This window comes from Paroedura picta, chromosome 5, assembly GCF_049243985.1.
Source record: "Paroedura picta isolate Pp20150507F chromosome 5, Ppicta_v3.0, whole genome shotgun sequence".
Lineage (NCBI taxonomy): Eukaryota > Metazoa > Chordata > Lepidosauria > Squamata > Gekkonidae > Paroedura > Paroedura picta.
In genome coordinates, this window is record NC_135373.1 from 57,744,907 (window position 1) to 57,769,921 (window position 25,015).

Here is a 25,015-nt window from a genome sequence, read left to right on the forward strand (position 1 = left end):
CTTGGAAAGCAAGAATCAAACGTAGAATTTCTTTTAATTGGATTGTTTTCATTTAGAAACGGACAGAACTTTGTCTAATGAGGTCTGAATCAAAACAGATGCAGGAAACTACTATAAAGCCTGAAGGTTGTTGGTAGGAAGCAAATGCACACTATTGCTGCTTTTCAATCGTTCCAGGACTAGTGCCTGTGAAAATCCTATTTCAGCTTTCCCACTTCTATCAAATGCAGGAAAGGGAGGCTTCTCAGTGGCTATTCGGTTTCTAAATTCAAAGGACAACATTAGAAAATTGTTATAAATATATTTATCTGAAGTTAGTCTAATAAAATACACTAAAAATATTCTGTTGATAATGAAAGCTGTAGGAGGTAACACATTTCAGTAAAACAGCAACAGATTTTTGCAACAGAAAGATGTCATTTAGCTTGAACACAGTACCCTACCATTGCTGATGAGTCTTGAAGCGCCATTTCTACTGAAGCACAGACATGGCTTTCTGCAGCAGTTGCACCATGATGGGATAGACTGGAGCAAATTCCTTTCCTTCTCTACTTCTTACTGATTGCACATAAGCTTCCAGAGCACCTCTGTTTAAAGGGGAAAATGCTAATTAGAATGCTTTGAAGTTGTTTGTGAAAGCAAGCTTGTACTATAGAATTAGAACTCCAAAATTGCAAACCAGTTTAGAAGTGCCTACTGTTTTGCTGCTGACGATTCAACTACTGCCTGTGGTCACTATAGCAGAAATGACTTTCCAGTAATTTTCATGAATACCCCTTCAGTAACTCCACCTGGAACCCTTTGTTCTCAGTGACGATGTCAGGTAGCTGAATCTTTTTGGCTCATTTGCTTATGTGAAGTGGAGACAAAACAATGTGCAACTTCACCACAACAGCAGCAGTCCATCAAGATCTGCATGTGAGTGTCACAAATTAACCTCCTCATCCTCACTTTGAATCTCAAAGTTGTGAAGCAACATAATTTAAAGCAAAATTGCTGGTTACTGTTTGCCTCCTGAATATTCTAAAAGCCTTGGGCCACTAGCCCCTGTTACAGGTGCTTCGGCCCTGTTAAGAAAAATTTATTGCAAGAAACGTGCAACAAGAAAAGGTTTTGAGAGAAAACACAAACACAACACCAAGCTGCCATTCCATTTCTGAGCAGTGTGTTGATACATCCCCCCCCCCCCCATCTGATGTTGAAAAACAGCCTCCCACATAAAGGCAAGAAAGTTTTAGAGCACAACTGCTTGAGCAAAAGAATGCTTGAGTTATATTCAGGGTAAGGACAAATGGTTTATATATAACAAAAATAGTACAAACTTAACTACTAAAAGTATATAATATGGATTAATTTAATGCAGGGACCCTTGAGTACAATCATTGGGCTCTGACGCCACCAATGGTCACATGGATATTGAAGGGACGGCTCATGGGCAGGGACAGATCCAACAGTTGCAAGAGCAACCAAGAACATCTATAGGAGGGCCAAGAGACTGTTCCATGGTGAGGAAAAACATTACTCATCCCCTACGTTTCCACAAGCACTGGCCCTGTCCATTCTCCATGCAAGTCTGGAACTACATTTGTTGCACTGATTCATATTGCGGAATGAAATGAAGTGCTACACCTGAGGCCACTGAACACGTGGGGCTGGGAATCTAGGCCACAGTTAAGGTTCTAGTGAGAGCCACTCATCTAAGAAACAAATGCTTTAAAATGCTAACTAATTCATCCGAAAGAAGGGAAGAGACTCATGAATATGCCTCTCACACTTCCAATATAATGTCGAAATATGGACAACATGATGGTGGGGGGGGGGGGAAGCGTTGATTACTCCTCTGTCTGTTATACAGCACAAGTAAAAGTAAAAAGTACAACACACAATTGTTCTGAAATTAAGGAACATGTAGGTCAAGCACCAGAAGGAGAAAGAAACGCAGCAACTGTTTATTATACTGCATATAAAGCACTTGCTGGAGTCTCTGTTCATTTAATCCAAATGATTCCTATACATGAAAACAAAACAGTGGGGGAGCAAAGATCCCAGTTTGAAGGCAATGAGTGTGGTACATTAAGAAAAGTTACTTCAAATTGCATTAGGGCTCACTCAAACAAGTCAACCAAAATAGAATGCTAGCAAGAAAATAATGTTATAAAGTACAGGTGATAGTTTGGCTGCCAGGAAGGTTTACTTTTGTTTATATATCTCACATGCTCACCAGCAAATACAGAGGACTATTTATGCAGCATGACTGGCTCACATATCTTTTGCTTGGATTAGCACAGAGAACTGGACAAAACCTTACTGACAATGCAATACAGTCCTTGGGTGAACTGTGGGAACTGCATTTCTCTCTCAACTCCAACTGCTAGGGCAGTTCCCGGGGAAATTCAAGGTCCATTTGTCAAAAACTAGGCTCAACACCTGCTGAAGTTTGTGATCTGCTCATCTGGGTTTATGGGTTTGATTCTCTTTTTCATTCAGGCTTGATTTAGCTAGTCCCTTAGCTTGAGAAAGAGAAGAGAGAGAAATCTCAACACTGATTTCATCAGAGGGGCATACTGACATGTTAGGACAGCAGTAAATGCAAGGGACAAGTAGGGAGACATTCTGATACTCAGCATCTGCAATTCATCCAAAGAGTAGATTCAAATGGGTTGGTCTGAAGTAGCACAAGAGATGGATGCACTGATATCCTCATTTCTGTTTGGATGATATGCAATGCCACATCTGTAACTCATGCATCTCTTTTCAGATGAGTCCATCAACCTAGCATCTGACTGAAAGCCTTGCCATTTTCTCCACCTTATCTTGCAGCACTCCAATGCTTAGAACAGTGGTTCCCAAACCTATCTGGCCTACCGCCCCCTTTCCAGAAAAAATATTACTCAGCCCCCTGGAAATTAATTTTTTTAAATTTTTTAATAGTTATTCATCGCCCCCAAATGCACTTGTGGCCCATCGCCGCCCCCTGGATCGCTGCAGCACCCACCAGGGGGGCGGTAGCGCCCACTTTGGGAATCACTGGCTTAGAACAATTACTTTTTTGGCCAAGGCTACTCCCATGGGCGTAGGATATCTGCTTAAGTTGTAGTGCCCAACAAAACGTTCTGTTGTATTGTGGTTCAAACTTCCTTTAGAACAGCGGTTTTCAACCTGTGGGTCACAACCCCTTTGGGTGTCAAACAGCCCTTTGACAGGGGTTGCCTGTCTGCCAGTGGCCCAAGCGCAGCTGCAAGGTTGTTCTGTGTGGAAGGGGGGGGGCGTGTGTGTGCGCGCGCAATGGTGGTGGGCAGGAAAGGCAAGTGGGCTGCCAGACCCCTCGTGCGGATGGGAAGGAGAGGTGGCCAAGGCTCGCTTTGCCAGGGGACATACCGCTGAAGCCTGCGCCTGGCTGCCTTCTTGGCGCTCCCCTTTCCCCTTCGCTTGTTTGAGACAAAACGGCTTTGGGGGGTCACAGCAATCCCCCTCCTCTGGGTCAGTGTCCCATCCTGTGAAAGACCGGGGTGGCCGCCCTTCGCCTCAGCCTGCTGGGGCAGCGCCGGCCGTGCCAAGTTTGGAGTGAGACACATCTCTGAAGGGAGCTGAGCGGGAGATGCTGTGCCCATGCCCCCAGGAGGAGGCTCGGCTCAGGCACAGTGGTGGCCCTCACCCCACCCCACATGCCTCGCCTGCCCCCTCCTGCTCCCACCGCCAGGACTCTGGCCACCCTCTTGGGAGTGCATGGATCCTACTACTGAGCCTGCCAGCCCTGGGAGCCCACTGCCACCACCCCACCACCTGCCCGAGTAGGGCCCCTGAAGACTCCAACTTCACCTCCCCTCATGATGAGGCTTTGCTGGCCGAGCAGGTGCAGAGGATGAGCAGGGCGGGACTTAAGCCAGCCACTGGGCGGCCATCCTGTGCCTGACACCAGCAGGGGCACCCCTTGGCAAGCAACTTGCCTGTCTCTTCCCTGTCAGGCTCCTCTCGAACCAAAGGGGATCTTGGGGAGGGGGGGACTGTCTCCTGTGCTTTTGACCTCTGGATTCCTTTGCTTTCCTCTGTATCTTTATTCCAACCCCTCCCTCTGGTTTTCGGAGTGGAGATCTGCTCTGCTACTGTTCTGCCTACATTTGGGGAGCTGGTGTTGTGAAATCAGGCTCTAAGGAAGCAGATCTTGTGCCCTCCCTCCCTCCCTGAGGGTGTGCTTGCTCACCCCTCCAGCAACCGGGGTTAATAAAGAATGCCCCCCTGCTCCCTTCCTCCACCCTGTCTGTCTTTTCCTGGATAACTTGACAAGTGGGACTGAAAAGTAGTATTTAATAAAAACAGCAGCATTCCCCCCCCTCCCCAGGTATTCTCCCCCTGCTCAGGAAGCACATCCATTCTGAAGAGTCATTTCGCGAGGATGGAAACAACTTGACTCCTATACAGAAGGGAGTAAGGTTGGACTGATCAGGGCTCTGGTGGGTTTTTTTGGAGGGGGCTCTGGAGGTATTTTGCTTGAGCCCATGCCTGCTCCAGACATCCAGGAGTTGCATTCATCAAAACAGGGCAGATTTTGCAGCTTCATAACAGTAGCAAAATTACACTTATACAGTAGCAACGAATATAAATGTATGGTTGGGGGTCACCAAAACACGAGGAACTGTGTTAAAGGGGTGTTACCATACGTATAACATGGATACCACCCACAGGAGATGGCCCTGGCGTGTCATTGAGATGCAGAGTGTGAAAATGAGCAAACAGACCCAGTTTTCAGTCTGACTGGGGGAAATCCAGCAGCAAAGAACGGAGCACAGTATGTTGTGTGGAGGGCCAGCTATGGTGGCACAATATGTTGTACACCAACTAGCCCTTGAGGTAGGTGATCCAGCAAGCCTCCATAGCATGAGTAAGGATCTGAATCTGGGTCTCCCAGATCACGGTCTGACTCTCTGACCACTAAACTGAGCCTGTGTGGTGCAATCAGAGAACCTGTTTCTCCTCCCTCAGCATATCTTTAAACCGCTCCTGCGGAGCGGATTAAATAATCGGCTAAGGGCACCTAAGGAGGGCCCTCCGATTGTCCGTGATGAGGAAGGGTGCCGATAGGCCCCTTCCTCATGACTGACAATCGGAGGGCCCAATAGGCAGGTGCAAAGCGCCTGCCGATTGGGCCCTCCGATTGTCAGTCCGGCGGCAAGGGACCCATAGCGAGACGCGCGCAGTGCCCCCTCGCATATCCGCCGCGTTCGGACGAGCTCCGCCATTTCTTCCCTAGCCGCCAAGACTAGCAGCCGCCCCCCCCAGTCGACATCCCGCGCCACCGCGGACACGTGGCGCCAGCAGCCACTGATCACGTGGGCTGGCTTGCCCCCACCACTATCACTACCAGAGCTGCCGGGGGCTGCTGCCGCCCACTCTATGCTGGCCGGCCCGCCGCCGCTCGCCCTCAAGCCAACCCGCGCTTCACCCACACCGCCAGCTGCCCACCGCCATCTTCTGGCTCGCTGCCTACAGGAGCGCCGGCCCGTGCCGTGGAGATGTCGCCGCGGCAACTGCCGCCCACAACCAACGGGGGGGAGAGCCTGTGAAAACGACGCCCGCCAGCCGCGCCGCCGCCAATGGGCCGCCACCCACCAACCTCTCTCCCGGCCCACAGCCCACTCGCCCAGGCCGACACCGGCGCTCTGCGCCCACCGCCAACCGCCCATGGACATCTCCTCCCTCACCCCAACGACCACAGGTAGGTGACAGCGTGGACACACCACTGGACACGGCCGCGATGCCGGCGGCGAAGATGGCCCGCCTCGGACACCCGTGCTGGCAGCGGCAGGGGTGGAGGGCTCCCTAAGGCTCCCACCAGCCGGGTCTGCCGGCTGCTAGCGCCCGCTACATTTCAAGGGCAGCGGGCTTGATTACTAGTTTATTATAAATATCCAAATAACAATGAGGCTGCCTTGACTGAAGTAGTGTTTTTACAGAATATTTTTACGGCTTGGAAGCATTCAATGATAATGCTGCATCCTTAATGCGCAGCAGGGGATTAAAAGTTAAGGGGCTAGTGTCAAAAGCAAAGCTTGGAGATTTGTAGTGTAACAGACCATGGTATTCAAAGCATCTGATATCTATGGTCAGTCCAGCAATCAGGGATAAAGCTGGAAGGAGGGGGAACTTAGACCTATACTTCTGAGGGTTCCCATGCAGTGAAATAATTATTCAGGAGTCCAGTTTTTGAAAACTATCTTGTGGCACAGCAAGGGCAGACTCCATTCATCCACAGAGTGTGATGGTGAAAGTGCTGTGCAGTCACAGTCTGTGTCCCCTGTAGGGTGTTCAAGGCAAAGAATGAGCAGAGATGGTTTGCCATTGACTGCCTTTGCACAGCAATCCTGGACCTCCCTGGTCATCTCTCATCCAAGGCCAACTGCTTTCAAGGTCAGATGCAATCAGGCCAGCCTGGGCCCACAGAGCAAGTATTAGTGCTACAGACCTTCCCTGGCCCCATTGCTGCAGCCTGTCATTCTTAACAATGCTGATGAATCAACCTAGCAAATGAGCTCACAAATGCTACCTTCACACACCTACATACACACAGTTTTAGTAGTTTGTCTTCTGAATGTATTCATTTAATACACCAAGGGAAGGGGAGATTATTGATATCAGACTTTTAAAAACCATGATGTAAATACAAAATTCAGCTCCTTTGAGGTTATACGACTACAAAATGAAGAAAAAGAATACATAATGTGAAAAGTTGCACAAAGGATTTAAAACTTTCCCCCCTGCCATGGCCTCAAAAGCATATACAGAAAAGAATAGGGGATAAAGTGATATAGGACAAGTCTTTCATCTCAGAAATTCTAACTGACCGAAGACAGAAATTCTTTTTGCCTAAAACAGCCCCTATTTTCAACAAACCAGTACTAGCTGTGTCTCCCGCTGTCTCTCTTCCATTTGAACTAGGATTTGCCAAAATTTAGACAAGGCGTTCTTTTACTGCCAGGGCTCAGCTCAGAATATATAAAGCAACAGATGTCTCTGAGCATTTGCAAAGAGCTTTTTTTCACTCACAGGTAGCTGCAAACAGTATTTCATAGCCTTCAAACGCCACAGCACAGCAGTCCCCAAACTGTTCTCTCAGCTGTAGTTACCCCTACCTCTGCCTAGGACTCAGCATCAAGGCAAGGAGAGTCTTCCAAAGAGAAAGATCACTTTCACAGAGCACAGACAACTTGTGGATTCTGAATTGACATCTTAACTAATGGGGGGGGGGGGGGCTTCGTCAGCTCAAAAAGGATGCTATAGTAAAATTTAAGTAAGATATTTTTGGTGTGAAGCAAGTGACTCAATAACTGCTGGGTCTTATCAGCATTGAACTGTGCACACTCAACACACTTTGAAAAAATATTTGTAAGGAGTTCAGTGTAATTTCGAGTCACCAGTAGTTATCAAGACTGCATCTTGAAGAACTAGATGCAGGTTGTGAAATATTAGATATCAATGTTAAATAGAGGTGTATAGAGCTGGTCCATTGTGCCGCTTAAGGACAATTAACTGGCCAGTAGGAAACAAAAGTTAAGATCTTCAAAGGAACAGCCCTTCAGTGTTGGCGAAGCCAAAGCCATTGGCACTAGTGGAAACATTCAGAGGATTAGATCCCAGGCCTGAATTCAGTGGATACATACCTGATTAAAATGAGCCTGTCCTTCTCAGAGGGATGGTCATCAAGCCATCGGGAATAACGGGCAACGGTCCACTCGGCTCTCTTCCAGGAGCAAAAACAAACAAACCAACTCTCCATTAAATATTTAACCAAAGTTAAATGTACATGCAAAATTTATTCCCTGTAATTTTCAAGTGTGGAATGAAAGTTAATCCTACAAATTGATTAGTCTTTTTGCTCCTCTCCCCTGTAGAATCCAATTCTGGTCAAAAACACAAGAACAGGAAGACATATTTATACATGGATCCTTCCATCCAATCAAGTTTTACCCTAAGTCCAGGCTTAGGATAATCATGGCAGAATACTTTTCCTTTCATTTTAAATATTGTTCTTTCTGCTACTGAATTTTGCACACTAGTCTATTAATGCAGAATTGGACTAGTGTACTGTAAAAATCAACCACAAAGACTGTTGGATTCAAAGGACAAAGAATGCCACTCTGCTTCTGCAACGGATCTTTTCCCATTTCACCCTTCTTGTTCCCCTCTAGGATCCCAAAACATGGCAGGACCTACAGCATGGGTGCAATGTGAGGTCTGCAGTGCTGTGTGCTGGAGGCAGGGGATTTATTCATTTATCACATGGCATGTGTGTAATATGGCCAGGAGGTCCTAAAGTAGCCCGGTGACCAGGAAAGAGACATTTCAGAGACGGTTTGCCATTGCCTGTCCCGTGTCCCGACCCTGGTCTTCCTTGGAGGTCACCCATCTAAGTGCCAGCCAGGACCAACTCTGCTTAGCTTTTGAGATCTGATGGGATTAGACTTGCCTGGCCTATCCATGTTGGGTGAAAGGAGCGTAAATTAGTAAAAAGGGCATGCTCCTCTTTGCATGAGTTTCCTTACAATCATAAAAAAAGGTATTGGATCCAGCCCACAATGCTCTAGAAGAGCTAAATCGAATAGACAGTACTTGTGAACTTTATTCTGTCAGGGCAAACGCAGCAGGCCATATCATGAATGCTTGGACAAAGATGATGCCAATTAAGGAGAATTGGGCTTTTCAGGTGTTGTTGTTTTTCTTTCAAATACTGTATAACTGGGTTACCTGGAATGGGGATTTCAATTCAGGTGGTGCTCTTGTAAATAAGAACTGAAGGATAGTACTGAACGGAATGATATCTCCCAGTGCTGGGCTATTAGCGATATGTTCGCTTGTCTGGAAGAGCAGTGGTCTGAAAAGGGAGAATAAAGACAGAAGTTATCCCATCAAAAGTTTTCCAACCCAAAGCAAACACCACTCACAATGAATGGATTTGCCTGCCTTCTATCCTCTGAGGATACATCACAGGGGCCCCAGATTACTTCCACTTTATAGGGGACAGCTGGCTTGACCTCTCCCCTAACAGTGTTGGTTACCATGGCCTATTTTGAACTTTATGGAGGCTACCAAGAGGCAAGTACTGTGTTTGGAAGTGCAATCCTAATGCAGAGTCACCAAATCTAAGCTCACTGAAGTCTCAGACTGGAGTCGCTCCACACTGGTCTGCAACTGGGAGTGGGCTGAAGAGATATAGCTCAGGAACCACTTTCTGTGTTGTTTACATCATACTAGGGAACAACCACTGTTTGAAAAAGGAGCTGTTTCTTCATGCTGTCGTTCGCTACTTTGCTTCACAGTTTTCACACTCTTCTCTTACTGGGTTTGGTAGGTGGCCGTCTGAGGTAACAGCTTATTATTTTAATTAAACAGTCCCCCAATACTTTCTCTGTTTTTCAGAAAAAAACCCAGTGTGACTACACACAGCTCATTATCATAAGAACTGAGATCAAAAACAAAAGCAAAAAGGTGCAATTTAGCTGACATTAGCACAACACAATTCTCCAAGCCAGTTTCCACTTTGAATAAAATGTTAAAGGAAGCAGCATACGCAAAGACTCTAATTTGTTGGTAATTTATATGTGATGCTAGCAGAAGGCTTTAATTAAATCCCAAATAAAATGAGAAGTAGGCGACTCTGTTTAATGAAAAAAATTAATTCATGTAGCCCAGCTGTTAAAAAAATTCTGAATGGAGGTTACCTGAATGATCTCAAGAGCCTGTAAGGTTTTCCCAGGTCAGAGACGCGTCTGCAGAGGGGAGCGACGGCTAACTCCATCTGAAAAAAGGAAGGAAAACTGGGGGTCAATCAAGAATTCAATCCCTTAGGCCAAACTAAACACCCAACACCCAGCAGTTGGGGTGCAGATCATCAATGGGGGAATTTCACAGACAAGTGAAACTTCCCACCAGCTGCATGTTTGGCTCTAACTAGTAAGTAGATTTCAAGAGTTGAAGTGCTAGTAGGACACTCAGGACATACAACTCCTGTCAGCTGATGAAAAGCAGACAATCATATTGTTGTTGTTGTTATGTGCAAAGTCGTGTCCGACCCATCGCGACCCCATGGACAATGATCCTCCAGGCCTTCCTGTCCTCTACCATTCCCTGGAGTCCTTTTAAGTTTGCACCTACTGCTTCAGTGACTCCATCCATCCACCTCATTCTCTGTCGTCCCCTTCTTCTTTTGCCCTCGATCACTCCCAGCATTAGGCTCTTCTCCAGGGAGTCCTTCCTTCTCATGAGGTGGCCAAAGTATTTGAGTTTCATCTTCAGGATCTGGCCTTCTAAAGAGCAGTCAGGGCTGATCTCCTCTAGGACTGACCGGTTTGTTCGCCTTGCAGTCCAAGGGACTCGCAAGAGTCTTCTCCAGCACCAGAGTTCAAAAGCCTCAATTCTTTGACGCTCGGCCTTCCTTATGGTCCAACTTTCGCAGCCATACATTGCAACTGGGAATACCATAGCCTTGACTAAACGCACTTTTGTTGGTAGGGTGATGTCTCTGCTTTTTAGGATGCTGTCTAGATTTGCCATAGCTTTCCTCCCTAGGAGCAAGCGTCTTTTAATTTCTTTGCTGCAGTCCCCATCTGCAGTGATCTTGGAGCCGAGGAAAATAAAATCTGTCACTATCTCCATTTCTTCCCCATCTATTTGCCAGGAATTGAGAGGGCCGGATGCCATGATCTTTGTTTTCTTGATGTTGAGTTTCAAGCCAACTTTTGCACTCTCCTCCTTCACCCGCATCAACAGGCTCTTTAGTTCCTCTTCACTTTCTGCCATTAGAGTGGTATCATCTGCGTATCTGAGGTTGTTGATATTTCTCCCTGCAATCTTGATCCCAATTTGTGACTCCTCTAATCCCGCCTTTCTCATGATGTGCTCCGCATACAAGTTAAATAGGCAAGGCGACAGTATACAGCCTTGACGAACTCCTTTCTCAATTTTGAACCAATCCGTGATTCCATGTTCAGTTCTCACTGTTGCTTCTTGACCTGCATATAAATTTCTCAAGAGACAAATAAGATGCTCTGGTATTCCCATCTCTTTAAGAACTTGCCACAATTTGTTGTGCTCCACACAATCAAAGGCTTTAGCATAGTCAATGAAGCAGAAGTAGATGTTCTTCTGGAACTCCCTAGCTTTTTCCATGATCCAGCGTATGTTGGCAATTTGATCTCTAGTTCCTCTACCTCTTCGAAATCCTGCCTGTACTTCTGGAAGTTCTCGGTCCACATATTGCTGGAGCCTAGCTTGTAGGATTTTGAGCATAACTTTGCTAGCATGAGAAATGAGTGCAATGGTGCGGTAGTTTGAACATTCTTTGGCATTGCCCTTCTTTGGGATTGGAATGTAAACTGACCTTTTCCAATCCTGTGGCCATTGCTGAGTTTTCCAAATTTGCTGGCATATTGAGTGTAGCACTTTTACTGCATCGTCCTTTAAGATTTTGAATAGTTCAACTGGAATGCTGTCACCACCACTAGCTTTATTGTTGCTCAGACTTCCTAAGGCCCATTTGACTTCACATTCCAGGATGTCTGGCTCCAGGTCAGTAACTACCCCACTGTGGTCATCAGGGATGTTAAGCTCGCTCTTGTATAGTTCTTCTGTATAATTTTGCCACCTTTGCTTAATCTCTTCTGCTTCTGTGAGGTCCCTACCATTTTGGTCCCTTATCATACCCATCTTTGCATGAAACGTTCTCTTCATATCTCCAATTTTCTTGAAAAGATCTCTGGTCCTCCCCATTCTATTGTTTTCTTCTATTTGTTTGCACTGTTCATTTAAGAAGGCATTCTTATCTCTTCTAGCTTTTCTCTGGAATTCTGCATTCAATTGGGTGTATCTTTCTCTTTCTCCCTTGCCTTTCACTTCCCTTCTCTTCTTAGCTATTTGTAAAGCTTCCTCAGACAGCCATTTTGATTTCTTGCATTTCTTTTTCTTTGGGATGGTTTTAGTTGCTACCTCTTGTACAATGTCGCGAACCTCCGTCCATAGTTCTTCAGGCACTCTGTCTATCAGATCTAATTCCTTAAATCTATTTGTCACCTCTACTGTATATTCGTCGGGGATATGATTTAGTTCGTACCTGAGTGGCCTAGTGCTTTTCCCTACTTTCTTCAATTTAAGCCTAAATTTTGCAACAAGAAGCTCATGATCTGAACCACAATCAGCTCCTGGTCTTGTTTTTATTGCCTGTATAGAACTTTTCCATCTTTGGCTGCAGAGTACATAGTCAATCTGATTTCTGTGTTGACCGTCTGGTGATGTCCATGTGTAGAGTCGTCTCTTGGGTTGTTGGAAAAGAGTGTTTGCTATGACCATTGTATTCTCTTGACAAAATTCTACCAGCCTGTGCCCTGCTTCATTTTGTACTCCAAGGCCGAACTTGCCTGTTATCCCAGTTATCTTTTGGTTTCCTACTTTAGCATTCCAATCCCCCATGATGATAAGCACATCATTTTTTGGCGTTGCTTCTATAAGGTGTTGTAGGGCTTCATAGAACTGATCAACTTCATCCTCTTCAGCAGCAGTGGTTGGGGCATAGACCTGGATCACTGTGATGTTGAATGGTTTGCCTTGGATTCGAACTGAGATCATTCTGTCATTTTGGGGATTGTATCCCAAGACTGCTTTTCCTACTCTCTTATTGATTATGAAGGCTACTCCATTTCTTCTGCGAGATTCTTGTCCACAGTAGTATACCTGATGGTCATCTGAATTAAATTCACCCATTCCTGTCCATTTTAGTTCACTGATTCCTAAAATGTCGATGTTCAGTCTTCTCATTTCTTGTTTAACCACGTCCAGCTTGCCTTGATTCATGGATCTGACGTTCCAGGTTCCTATGGAATAAAAATCTTTACAGCATCGGACTGTCTTTTCACCACCAGTTACTTCCACAACTGAGCGTCCTTTCGGCTTTGGCCCAGCCGCTTCATTCATTCTGGCGCTACTCGTACTAGCCGTCTGCTCATCCCCAGTAGCATATTGGACACCTTCCGACCTGAGGGGCTCATCTTCCAGCGTCATATCGTTATGCCTATTGGAACTGTCCATAGAGTTTTCATGGCAAAGATACTGGAGTGGTTTGCCATTTCCTTCTCCAGTGGATCACCTTTTGTCAGAGCTCTCAGCTATGACCTGTCCGTCTTGGGTGGCCCTGCACGGCATAGCTCATAGCTTCACTGAGCTACGCAAGCCCCCTTGCCACAACAAGGCAGCGATCCTTGAAGGGGGAGACAATCATATAGGGACCACAAATTATTAGCTGACAGGCCAATATTCCCTTCAGCAGCCTATGCTGCTGGCAAGATGGGTGGCAAGCTGTAAATGCCTTTTGCCTTGTCTGTATACTACTTTTCCTTTCCTTTGTCGTCAGTTTCTCCCTCTGATTGAATTCCATCCCATTATGAAACAGCTAGGAGGACCTATTGTGAATCTGGCATGGCCACCGTTGGAGCTACTGCGTGGGCTCACAAGTCCCCCATCACCAAACGATATGATCCACATATGCTGCAAAATACAACTATGGCACAATCCGCAAAGAAGGAAACATTCCCTATGAAGACCAGATAACACTTCCTTTTATTTGCCATAAAGACTGTTCTACTTTCATTTTTCATGCTTTCCTAATGTGCTTAAGTAGCGCTGGATGCAACAGTGTGCACGGCTCTCGCTCTCGAGGATTGGGCAGATTTGTAACTCTGCTTCTTTAGAATAATCGAGTGTTTAAATACACTTAAGATGTGTGTGATTGCACTGATCTTAGTCCTGATTTTAGTTGTTAACTTGGAATGGATGAGTGCTATAACTGTTTGTAACCACCATGATTATTTGTAATCATTTTGTTTGGCAAACCTGGTTTTGCACTGTGACTGTGCTGATTTCTGCTTTACTCTTTCTGTTATACCAGGGGTAGTCAAACTGCGGCCCTCCAGATGTCCATGGACTATAATTCCCAGAAGCCCCTGCCAGCGAATGCTGGCAGGGGCTTCTGGGAATTGTAGTTCATGGACATCTGGAGGGCTGCAGTTTGACTACCCCTGTGTTATACCAATAAAGGCCTTGAATGTACCTAAATATGCCAGATAGCACAATTTTAAAGGATGAATTCCAAATCATGTATTTGATGCTGTTAGATCCGTAAAGGAAGTTCAGATTTGATAAGGAAGAACTGGGTATATTTCAATCCCCTCCTCTCCAAGTAGAACAATTCCATGTCTTCAACATTTCTACAAATCTTACAGTTTTGCTTTTACATAAAATTTACATAAAATGAAAATTGGTTTTCTCTTAGTGCCTCTTTGTCAAAGAGTAAAGACTAGATGTCTAGAAATATTTTTGGTGCTAGGGATTGAAAAAAATCAGCTTTTTTTCTACAGTTCCATGTTCCCATTTGATGCTCTTCATCATACAGAGAGGCATCACATTTAAAGGCCAAGATACGTTTTTCAGCAATGTATCTTTGAATGGAACCTAAACTATTTTAAATTACTGCAACCTTAGTGCACTTAGCTTTGTTACACAGCAGAAAAGCTCTTCCTAATGAGTGGGTCAGAAGGTGCATAAATTCTCAGCTGAAACTTCACAGTGTGCATAAATGTCAGGAAAATGTCATTTCAGAATACTTCACTGACCCCTAAAAATCCTTACCAGGTTATCCCTGAATGTTCAGAAACTTTATAAGAAGGGACCTTTTATGAAATATGATGGATTCAAAACAGATTTCTATTAACTGTCTCACTGACTGACACTCATGCCATGAGCGACACCAATTTTGCAAGATTCAGGTGGGTAGGCGTGTTGGTCTGAAATAGCACAACAATAATAGAGTCCAGTAGCAACTTGAAGACCAACAAAGATTTATTCAAGGCGTGAGCTTTCGAGCGCATGCACTATTCCTCAGACTATATGAGAAACTATCATAACAGTGGAAATATAAGGCAAAAGCTAATTCTGGTAAATTAGTAAACTGTGTCACAACATTCAAATTAAGCCATATGATTGTTATTGTTGTTGTTGTTAGGTGCAAAGTCGTGTCTGACCCATCGTGACCCCATGGACAATGATCCTCCAGGCTTTCCTGTCCTCCACCATTCCCCGGAGTCCATTTAAGTTTGCACCTACTGCTCCAGTGACTCCATCCAGCCACCTCATTCTCTGTCGCCCCCTTCTTCTTTTGCCCTCAATTGCTCCCAGCATTAGGCTCTTCTCCAGGGAGTCCTTCCTTCTCATGAGGTGGCCAAAGCATTTGAAATTCATCTTCAGGATCTGGCCTTCTAAGGAGCAGTCAGGGCTGATCTCCTCTAGGACTGACCAGTTTGTTCCCCTTGCAGTCCAAGAGACTCGCAAGAGTCTTCTCCAGCACCAGAGTTCAAAAGCCTCAATTCTTTGACGCTCGGCCTTCCTTATGGTCCAACTTTCAGACAAGTTCAAAATCCATATGATGCCATATGATAATTCTTTGCTAAAACAGCTAATCAGTACTTTTGAGTTCAATCGTAGTTCACAAAAACATTGGAGAAAGAAAACTGTCCATGTTAGAAATTAATGGCAGAGCCTGTCCCATTTGTTGCTGGCCCCATCCATCTTCACCCAAGTGTGGAAACATCCCTGCCAATGACAAGCTGTGCTGGCAACTATCTTGGCCTGAGACCAGAGAGTTAAATTCAATATTACATTACATATTACTAACATCACAAATAAATTAAAAAGAAGAGGATTGTAAGGACTGTGGATATAAGAGTTGAATGATGTTAGCATGCATGATGATGATGATGATGTCATCCGTCAAGTCGTGTCAGACCCTCGGCGATTCTATAGGAGAGTCTTTGCCATGTGCCCGTGTCTCTGACTGCTTCTTTTAGTTGTTTCATGGTCATCCCTGTATTGGCTTTGATCGTGTCGCATGATGTTTCCAAAGTAAGTGAGCTTCAGCCGTAATATCTTCACTTCTAATGACATAGTTGGTTTGCTCCTCTCCAAAACCATCTTGTTGGTAACTTTGGCTGTCCACAGTATTCGCAGCATTCGTCTCCAACACCATAATTTGAAAGCACCTATTCTCCTCCTGTCTTCCTTCTTCAGAGTCCAGCTTACGCATCCATAGCTTGTTATAGGGAAGACAACGGTGTTGACTAGCTGGCATGTTGTATTAACGCTGATATCCTAACTCTTCCATATTCGGTTCATGCCTAACACGTTCCGGCCCAGTGTTATTGGCTGTTTGATTTCACGGCTGCATCTACCACTTTGATTGATCATAGAGCCAAGAAAGATGAAATCATCAATACATTCGATGTTCTCGTTGTCAATCATGACTTTGGTGCTACTGCCAGTAGTTGTCACAATAGTGAAATTAAAAAAAAATGTCCTTGTTGAGTCCAGGGTATGCCATTGTTTTCAGTGTTGTAATAAATTGCATTTTTGCAATCTCCCTTTCTACTCTGTTTTTGAAGTTCCTTTGCAATAAAATAGCTACTTTCAGGTCCCTTATTGAATGTCCTGGAAGGTTGAAGTGTTCCCCGACAGGTTTTTCAGTCCTGTGGTTTCTGAAGACAAGTCTGTCCATTAATTCTTTGGTAAAGGGTTTGACCTGTTTGCCCCATGTAGAGAACAGAGGGATATTGTTGGCATTTAATGGGATATACAATGTTAGAAGATGAGCAAGTGAATAAGCCTTTGATACTATAGGTGATGCTGTTAGGTCCAGTAATTGTGGCATTGGAGTGTATGTGGCAGCAAAGTTGGCATCTGGGTTTGCTGCAAGCTCTAGTACCAGTGTCCATGTTCACATTAGATGCTGCATTGTTGTGGGTGAGGAGTTGTTTGAGATTGGGGGGCTGCCTGTGTGCAAGACAGCGCAAAGTGCTAGTAAATTAAACATCTGAACCCAAGGCAGGTGGGAATATGGTGGGATAAAACACTGCAAATATTTTCAGGCTCCTATCTCTGCAGATAAGTGAACGTTCAGCATGCGGCTAACATTAAATGCGTGCTCAGCTCAGTACACAACATGCCTGGTGATGCCAATGGAATCTGTAATTACCTGCTTTGGAACAGGAATCCCCCTCACTCCTATTTGCACTATGCAAATTGGTTTCACACTGAGGCTTTAGAAAGGGCAATTGGTTTTTTTGGCTCACCAGAAAATAAAAACAGCAAGAAAAGAGAAAGGAAGGAGAATGCAGCTAAAAGAGAATTTACAGAAGGCCCATGAAAAGCTTTCCTGAGCATCGTTAAACAAGACCAGATAACACATTGCTTATCTCCCTGAGGCTCTGGAGTTTGATTACCGTTACCTGGACCATTAAAAACAAAACAAAAAATCAGCCTTTGGGAATGTTGGCTTAGCTCTGGGGGAGCTGCAATTAGCGTCCATAACCAGGACCAGAAAACCCTTTAAAAATGACATATTCTGCACATGTCCAGCATCTTATTTTGTAATATGAAACAGCTTAGAATTCTCATTAAAAAGAAAACTGTTATCTTAATAATGATTGTTCAAGACCGGAGGCATCCAACATCACTGAGGAGGTCCAAGTGTGAAGACATTTTCAAAATCTATTTTTATCTTATGAAGAATCAAACAATACAAGGTTTGCACAAAGCTGTTGAAAGTCCTGTCAATTTAGTTGCATGCTCTTCATTTTCTTTTCACTGAATTTCTAAATGCCTTATTGGGAGTAGCAGTCCTATTATATTTTTAAAAAACCATGGCATTCTGCTCCTAAACTGCTGCTCAAAGTTGAGGGTTGCTTCTTTACCCATTTCCTATCATACCTCAATTATGGCCCTTGCAGGACTTGACTTGCTCAGTGCTGAAATGCTGTCCTGTGACCTGGCCCAAGAGCACCCAGCAAGCTTCCATGGCAGGGCAGGGAATTGAACCTGCATCTTCTAGGTCCTAATCTGACACTTGGTTCTCTAGTATGTTACATTTTACATTAAACTGAAGAACATGGAAACATGGTAATCCTTGGAAGATACACATCTAAGGTAAGACATATAAATGCCTCCCTTTAAACTTTCCTAGCATGCAACATCTTACGCTATGCCAAATTTCAGCATTCTGGTTTGCTTGGAAGCTAATTTAACCACATGTGGGTACATGGCAAGTCTCCCGTTTTGGAAATATAAACATGTCAGTCTTTCACATATCTTTCTACCTTAAAAGGATATGGTCCACAACGATGGGAAGTGCCCAGGCTATTTCAGTACCTCCCGGCACATCAAAATACAGATGCTCATTCCTGGCTGCTATTGGAAGTGCCCTTTCCCCCTCACAAATCTATAAACACAAATCCCACAACACTTTATTTTCTCCACTTTTGTTCTGTGCTGGAATGCTACCATCTCTGCTGTCGTCTGAGCTGGAACGCTGTCATCATATTCCAGACTCTACGTAAGACATCGTCTTCTCAGTCTTGTCTACTGATCCAGAATATTTTGGGCTCTCTATGTACCGAAATTCTAAAGGTTCTGGAAAAGCCCTTAAAACTCCACCCTATTTGTATTGTAAGGAATATGAATACCCCCTTCTCTTTCACATTTTTCTAATAATCAATATGTTCTTGGCTACCTGGATACTAAACTGCAGCTTTTCTAGGTGATCTGATATGTTGCGCCATGTGCCTTCAAGTTGCCTCTGACTTATGACAATCCAATGAATTAATGACCTCCAAAACATTCCATAACTGACAGCCTTGCTCAGGTCTTGCAAACTGAAGGGTGTGGCTTCCTTCATTAAGTCCATCCATCTTATGTTAGGCATTCCTCTGTCTTTCATTCTTCCTAGCATTGTTGTCTTTTCCCAGGTGAACTGGAAACATCTGGGATATTTTGCATTCCCTGTTTTGAAGGAGAGGTGAATACACGCTCCATTTCAGATCATTCTCATTTGTATTACATGTGCAACAAATGCTGATTGCAAAGAGACCTAAGAATTTCAATACTCTCGTGAGGGTGTCTGTGAGAATGTATTTCATCCCCTTGCTTGGAAACAGCCAATTGAAGGTGAAGATATCAAGATGAGACCAGCAGTCCCCCCCCCCCAAAGGGAGGAAACATGAAAAACTGAGGGGACCAAATGCTAGTTTATTTTTTTAAAATCCCACATCAAGGAGGAAAAAGTGTGATATTGATGGAGAGAAGATCCAATAGAAAAAAGAACATCCCAAACCAAGACGGTCACAAATTGAAGGTCTCAAAACTGGACATTCTGCAGGCTTCTATAAAACTCTCTCCCAAGTCACCATCACCACAGAGATTAGTGAGCAAGTCAGTAGCTATAGTAAACACAATGCAGGATAGTATACACATCCCTTTACACACAGATAAGAGGGTTCTGCTACCTTTTTAGACAAAAGACTACTTGAATAATAAAAGATAACAATGAAAGGATTAGTCTCATCATTAAACCAAAATACATTTAGAATGTTCTACTTTCTTGTGGCACGCTAATATTTTTACCAGCAACAGTTGCTTAAGACGGTGGCCACAAACAATAGCATGTACAGGTTTCACAGTCAGAGGCCCCAAAGACTGGACCCCACCAATTCAAGTCTGCATGGGCCACATCAGCTGGTGTTGACTGATAACACTTGCCACCTATTTTGGGGAGTCTGAACCTTGATGAAGGTAGAAAGGCAGGGTATAAATTTTGTAAATATATTAAATGTTGACCTTGGGCCAATCATTCTCTCTCAGCCTATCCTACCTCATATGAATGCTGGGAATATAAAATGGAGGAAGGAGGAGGCCCATGCATGCTGCCCTAAGCTTTTTGAGAAAGGGCGGGATAAACACGTAACAGACAGACAGAGGAAGGCAGTATGAACCACTGCATCAGTGTGTGCTTGTGTGTATTGGCATGTACATTCTCACTTCAAGGTCTGAGCAAACAGAAACTGAGGCCTGTCTTCTTTTGCCTACCTGTGCAAAGTCAGCCGCAAGCCGCATTTTCCCTCCGTCACCTAGAGACCTTAACAGGCTGGCATTGCGAATAAAAAGTTCAATTGCTCTCTGCGCGATGGCTTCGGTGCTCTCATAGACAAAGTCGTAACATTCAAAGTGTCGGAAGTAGTCATTCATAACTCGAGCTATAAATCCCTGCAGCTCTTTCATATAGAGTGAACAAGGAATGTCAGGCTTTCCTGAAGTGGGCAGTGACCTACCGGGAGAATCAGAGAAGACAAAAGAGTTACTCTTCTGTTTATAACCAATACAAACTGATGAGAATCTGACTCACACAGAGCTGGAAGATACCATAAAAGGCAATCCAGTCCAGCCCCCCACCTTCTTGGGAACATAAAAACCACACATTCCTAACAGGTGCTCATCCAATCTCCTCATAAAATCTTCCAAAGAAGGAGACTCCACCACCCTATAAGACAGCATATTCCATCTACAAGCAGCCCTCACCACCAGAAAATGCTTTCTAATATTTAAGGGGAACCTCCTTTCCTGTAATTTGAATCCATGTGTACTACTATCAAGCCAGGTATCCTCCATCCTATATTTATGCATCACATTATTACCCCAATATGTGCATGCTGTATTCCTTTTTATTCTGAGAAGAACTGTTGCAATGGCAAGCATGAATTAGAGCAGTGGTCCCCAACCTTTCCGAGGCTGGGGACCGGCAGGGCATCGGGCCGCGCCCCCGCGGACCGCGCCCGTGCGGGCCACGCCCGCGGATCGGGCCGCGCCCGCGGGCCTCGCCCACGGGTCGGGCCGCGCCCACGCCGCGCCCGCGGATCGTGCCGCACCCGAGCCGCGCCCGCGAGCCGCGCCCACGGATCGGGCCGCGCCCGCGGATCGGGCCGAGCAGGCGTGGCCCGCACAGGCGCGGCCCGGCCCTGATTCCCTCTCCCCGCCTCCCGCAGTAAGAAGCTTCCCGGGCCGCAAGCTTGCGGCCTGGGAAGTTTTTTACTGCGGGGGCGGGGCGGGGAGAGGGAGCCGCGGCCCGGTGCCATGGCCTTTGCGGCCCGGCACCGGGCCGCGGCCCGCAGGTTGGGGACCACTGAATTAGAGGGTCTTATTTGATCTTGACAAACAAGAGGTACCCACTAAAAATCATTATCACCAACTACAGTCCCTCTATCCATCCATCTATCTATCATTAATAGACAGATAAAGTTGAACCCCAAGTATCAGTGACACAGTTATTGCTGTTCTGAGGGGTAACCTTCCACCCTCCCAAGGTTTTTAACTATAGTTCTGTGTATAAGAAGCCGAGGGGGGCGGAGAGAAAAGGGAAAAGGGAAGGACACGTTCTTGACCCAGGGAACAAATTATGTTTGTAAATACATTTCAGAAAGGACCGAGGTATGCCCCATGTATCTTCAGCACAGTCCATAATATTACATCAGTTTGGTGTAGTGGTTAGGAGTGTGGACTTCTAATGTAACCGGGTTTGATTCTGCACTCCCCCACATGCAACCAGCTGGGTGACCTTGGGTTCGCCACGGCACTGATAAAGCTGACTGAGCAGTGATATCAGGGCTCTCTCAGCCTCACCTCCGTCACAGGGTGTCTGTTGTGGGGAGAGGAAAGGGAAGGCGACTGTAAGCCGCTTTGAGACTCCTTCGGGTAGAGAAAAGCGGCATATAAGAACCAACGTTTTTTCTTCTTCTTCTAAAATGTTTTCCACAAGGCAACATTTTGTTCACTGGGTTCCCTTAAGAGAGAAGCAAAACTGGGTGCAATTGGGGCAGAGAAGCCTGCAAGAACAATTTATGACACTGCCAAAAAAACCCATCTACCCCCACATACCAAAGCAAGATTCCAAAAGTAGCAGCAAGAATTCTTCGCTTTAATGTTTTTTGGGGGAAAAAACAGCCCCCACTGTTGGATAGGGGAGTTCACCATCGGGTAGCTGCTTGGTTCATTCAGCACAAAATTCTAATGCTTACTGGTCTCCTAACCCAGTGGTCCCCAACCTTTTTATCACCGGGGACCACTCAACGCTGGGGACCACTCAACTCCTTTTACTGAGGCCCGGTGGGGGGGGGGTAGTTTACTCCTCTTCTCTCAACCACTGCCCTAACACTCTCTGATCGCTATGGTAATGCTTAAACATGCCTTCAAAATAAGATACAGACACGCCACAACAATGAAGTGTGTTGTAAAGGGCTGGGGGGGATAAAGTAAAGGGCCGGGGGGGGGGAAGAGAAGGGGCCACCTCCAATCAGTTCAAGGACCACATGTGGTCCACGGCCCACAGGTTGGAGATCGCTATCCTAACCTATTCCATCACAAACCCGAGCAAAGGCACATTCACCTCTGGGAGGGTTCCAACCCCCCCCCCCCCATATAGCTCTTTGTCTGGGATTCAAAAACTGTGACAAGCATCTGGAATCCCTGATCCATATCAACACTAGGCTGATGTCTGGGATTCCAACTCATCTGGCAAATCAGACTGGTAAAAAAGAAAATTCCTTTTGGGTGTGAAATGCCTAATGAAGATTATGCTGCATCTTTCCCAGAAGAAAATAATTATATCACACCCAGTATTTGCTTTCACATTTGATTTTTATGCTGAGGGAGGGAGAGAGAGAGGGATCCTGCATAAATGTTCTACTGCAGGAGTAGTCAACCTGTGGTCCTCCAGATGTCCATGGACTACAATTCCCATGAGCCCCTGCCAGCATTTGCTACCCCTGTTCTACTGGACTAGCAGGAGGACCCCTTTCCACTGGAAGAAAGCCTCTCTGCTAGCAAAATGGATTTGTGGGAGTGAATTGACTTTAAAAAACAAACCCAAATCACAAACTTTTGAAAAGAAATCCAATCAGTAGTTGCAGCTTAATGTATATTTAGTCTGACAACATAGCCAACGTTAAACTTCTTACAAAATAAGTTACCAGAGCAATTGCCTTTTGTAGTCCTTTTCCTCTTACTTTTTATTATGAGAAAATATTGACTGGTTTCCGTTCTAATAAAGAGATAAGTGGCTTGTATACAGTTGAACAGCCAGAATTACGGCTGCTTCTTAACCTACATACCGGAATACAGACTGGGCTGCTGAGGCCAGCACTCCTAGAATGAGGTCACTGGGGTTAATGTAATTTCTAGTCATTCCAGAATTCCTTATCATATGCACATCTTAAGACAACACTGCAGTAGTGAATCCATTACCCAGAAAAGTCTTCCTGATGCATGGTGATGATAATAGCTTCTATCGAGTCTCCAACTGAGTTCAGTAAAGGTTGCACAGCATTTCCCATCAAATCATGAACTGTCTACAAGGAAATATATAACCAAGGGCAGAAAACAATCAAGAAGGAAAAAAATTGCATGTAAAATAATAGAATCATAGAATCATAGAGTTGGAAGGGACCTCCTGGGTCATCTAGTCCACTATGCAGGACATTCACAACCCTATTGCTCATCCACTTTAACTTGCTACCCCCTTGAACCTTCACAGAATCAGCCTCTCCGTCAGATGGCTATCCAGCCTCTGTTTAAAAATTTCCAAAGATGAAGAACCCACCACCTCCTGAGGCAGCTTGTTCCACTGAGAAACCACTCTAACTGTCAAGAACTTCTTCCAGAGGTTTAGATAGAATTTCTTTTGAATTAATTTCATCCCATTGGTTCTGGTCTGTCCCTCTGGGGCAAGAGAGAACAATTCCACTCCATCCTCCATATGGCACTCTTTTAAATACTTGAAGATGGTTATCAGATCCCCTCTCAGTCGTCTCCTCTCCAGGATAAACAGATGCTCCCCCAACCTTTCTTCATACGTCTTGGTCTCCAACCCCCTCACCATCTTTGTTGCCCTCCTCTGGACACGCTGAGGGCATGTGTATACTCCATGAGTACCAACATATAATTAAACTATTAAATGTTTGATCAGTTAACTTTGAACAATGCTTTTTTGGGACACAGCCCATAGATGAAAATTAAACATATTATTTTGTGCTGCTTTGCTGGAAATCTTCCCTGCCCACCCTACAGGAATGAATGGGTCAAAGCAAGGGCAACCAAGGCCCACATGTAATGAAAGTAGTTCTGCAGAAAAGTTCTATCCCATTTAACACCTATTTCTAGATCTAGAAACAGAAGCATCACCCCATCTTTTCAGTTATTTTCCAACTGCTGCTTTTCTCTCTCCCTTTTTTATTTATATTTTTATTTTCATCTTCATGTGAAGAGAAAACTAGGTTATTATTGTGAGAATAGTACTGTTCCTTTATATATGTTATTTATTTCTAGAAATGTATATGTGGCTTTATTGTAGCGGCCAGCTCACACAAACTCACAAACTCACAAAGATATAAACCACAAAACAAACATTGGAAGCTAATAACGGTGACCCTGCAACAATTTCTGTTTTCAGAGTGGATAAAACACAGAAACTCAGTCCTTCAGACACACAGATTTGAGAAGGTCCTTTGAAACAGGACAGCCTTGAACAGTTGCTGAACTCTAGGGAGGAGGATATTTTATGGAATCCATTCTACCAGACTGCTTGCGGTGGTGGTGCTATCACAGAGAAGGGGAGGGGGGGCTGAAACTGACAGACAAAGACACTGAAAAAAACAGCAGCCCCAAGGACCTCATCCAGAGTAGGGACTTAGAGAGAGATCATCCAATGTTGATCCCTCTCTATGGAGCACCACAGACCGAGCCCAGGCAGAAAGCCAACAGAGCTGTTTCAGAATGGGCCTCACATGTGCCCCCAACCATCAATAGGCATCTGACCTATTTTGAACCAGTTGTGGTTCAATGAAAAGGCATTGCTGGGATGTTTGTGTGAACAAAATGCTACCAAGAATGGGTACCAAATGAAGGGGATGACCTCACAGACCAAATGTCACCAGGCAAGCGGTACTGCAATCAATCCTGAAAATATGCTCTGCTTTGCTTTTCCACTTCCACTTGGTGGAAGGAGCAAAGAAGCAAAGTGTCCATTGGTGTAACAGCAGTTTTGCCCCTTTGTGCTGTAACCTACCATGCCTTAGTAGATTTTTGGAACCATCAAAACCCAACTGAT

At 44.9% G+C, this 25,015-nt stretch overlaps 1 protein-coding gene across 1 annotated transcript in view; it reads right to left on the bottom strand.

Annotated features, from left to right (window-relative positions):
- Nucleotides 1–15: 15 nt before the first annotated feature.
- Nucleotides 16–25,015, bottom strand: part of COG5 (component of oligomeric golgi complex 5) — a 171,703-nt gene continuing 146,703 nt past the window's right edge. The window contains exons 17-23 of the mRNA XM_077338169.1: nucleotides 23,155–23,258; nucleotides 19,948–20,185; nucleotides 9,714–9,790; nucleotides 8,740–8,866; nucleotides 7,656–7,735; nucleotides 444–587; nucleotides 16–262 (exon numbers count right to left, since the gene is read on the bottom strand). Of these exons, the coding sequence (XP_077194284.1) occupies nucleotides 473–587; nucleotides 7,656–7,735; nucleotides 8,740–8,866; nucleotides 9,714–9,790; nucleotides 19,948–20,185; nucleotides 23,155–23,258 (741 nt within the window). The 3' untranslated portion in view covers nucleotides 16–262; nucleotides 444–472. The remainder of the gene's footprint in view (nucleotides 263–443; nucleotides 588–7,655; nucleotides 7,736–8,739; nucleotides 8,867–9,713; nucleotides 9,791–19,947; nucleotides 20,186–23,154; nucleotides 23,259–25,015) is intronic.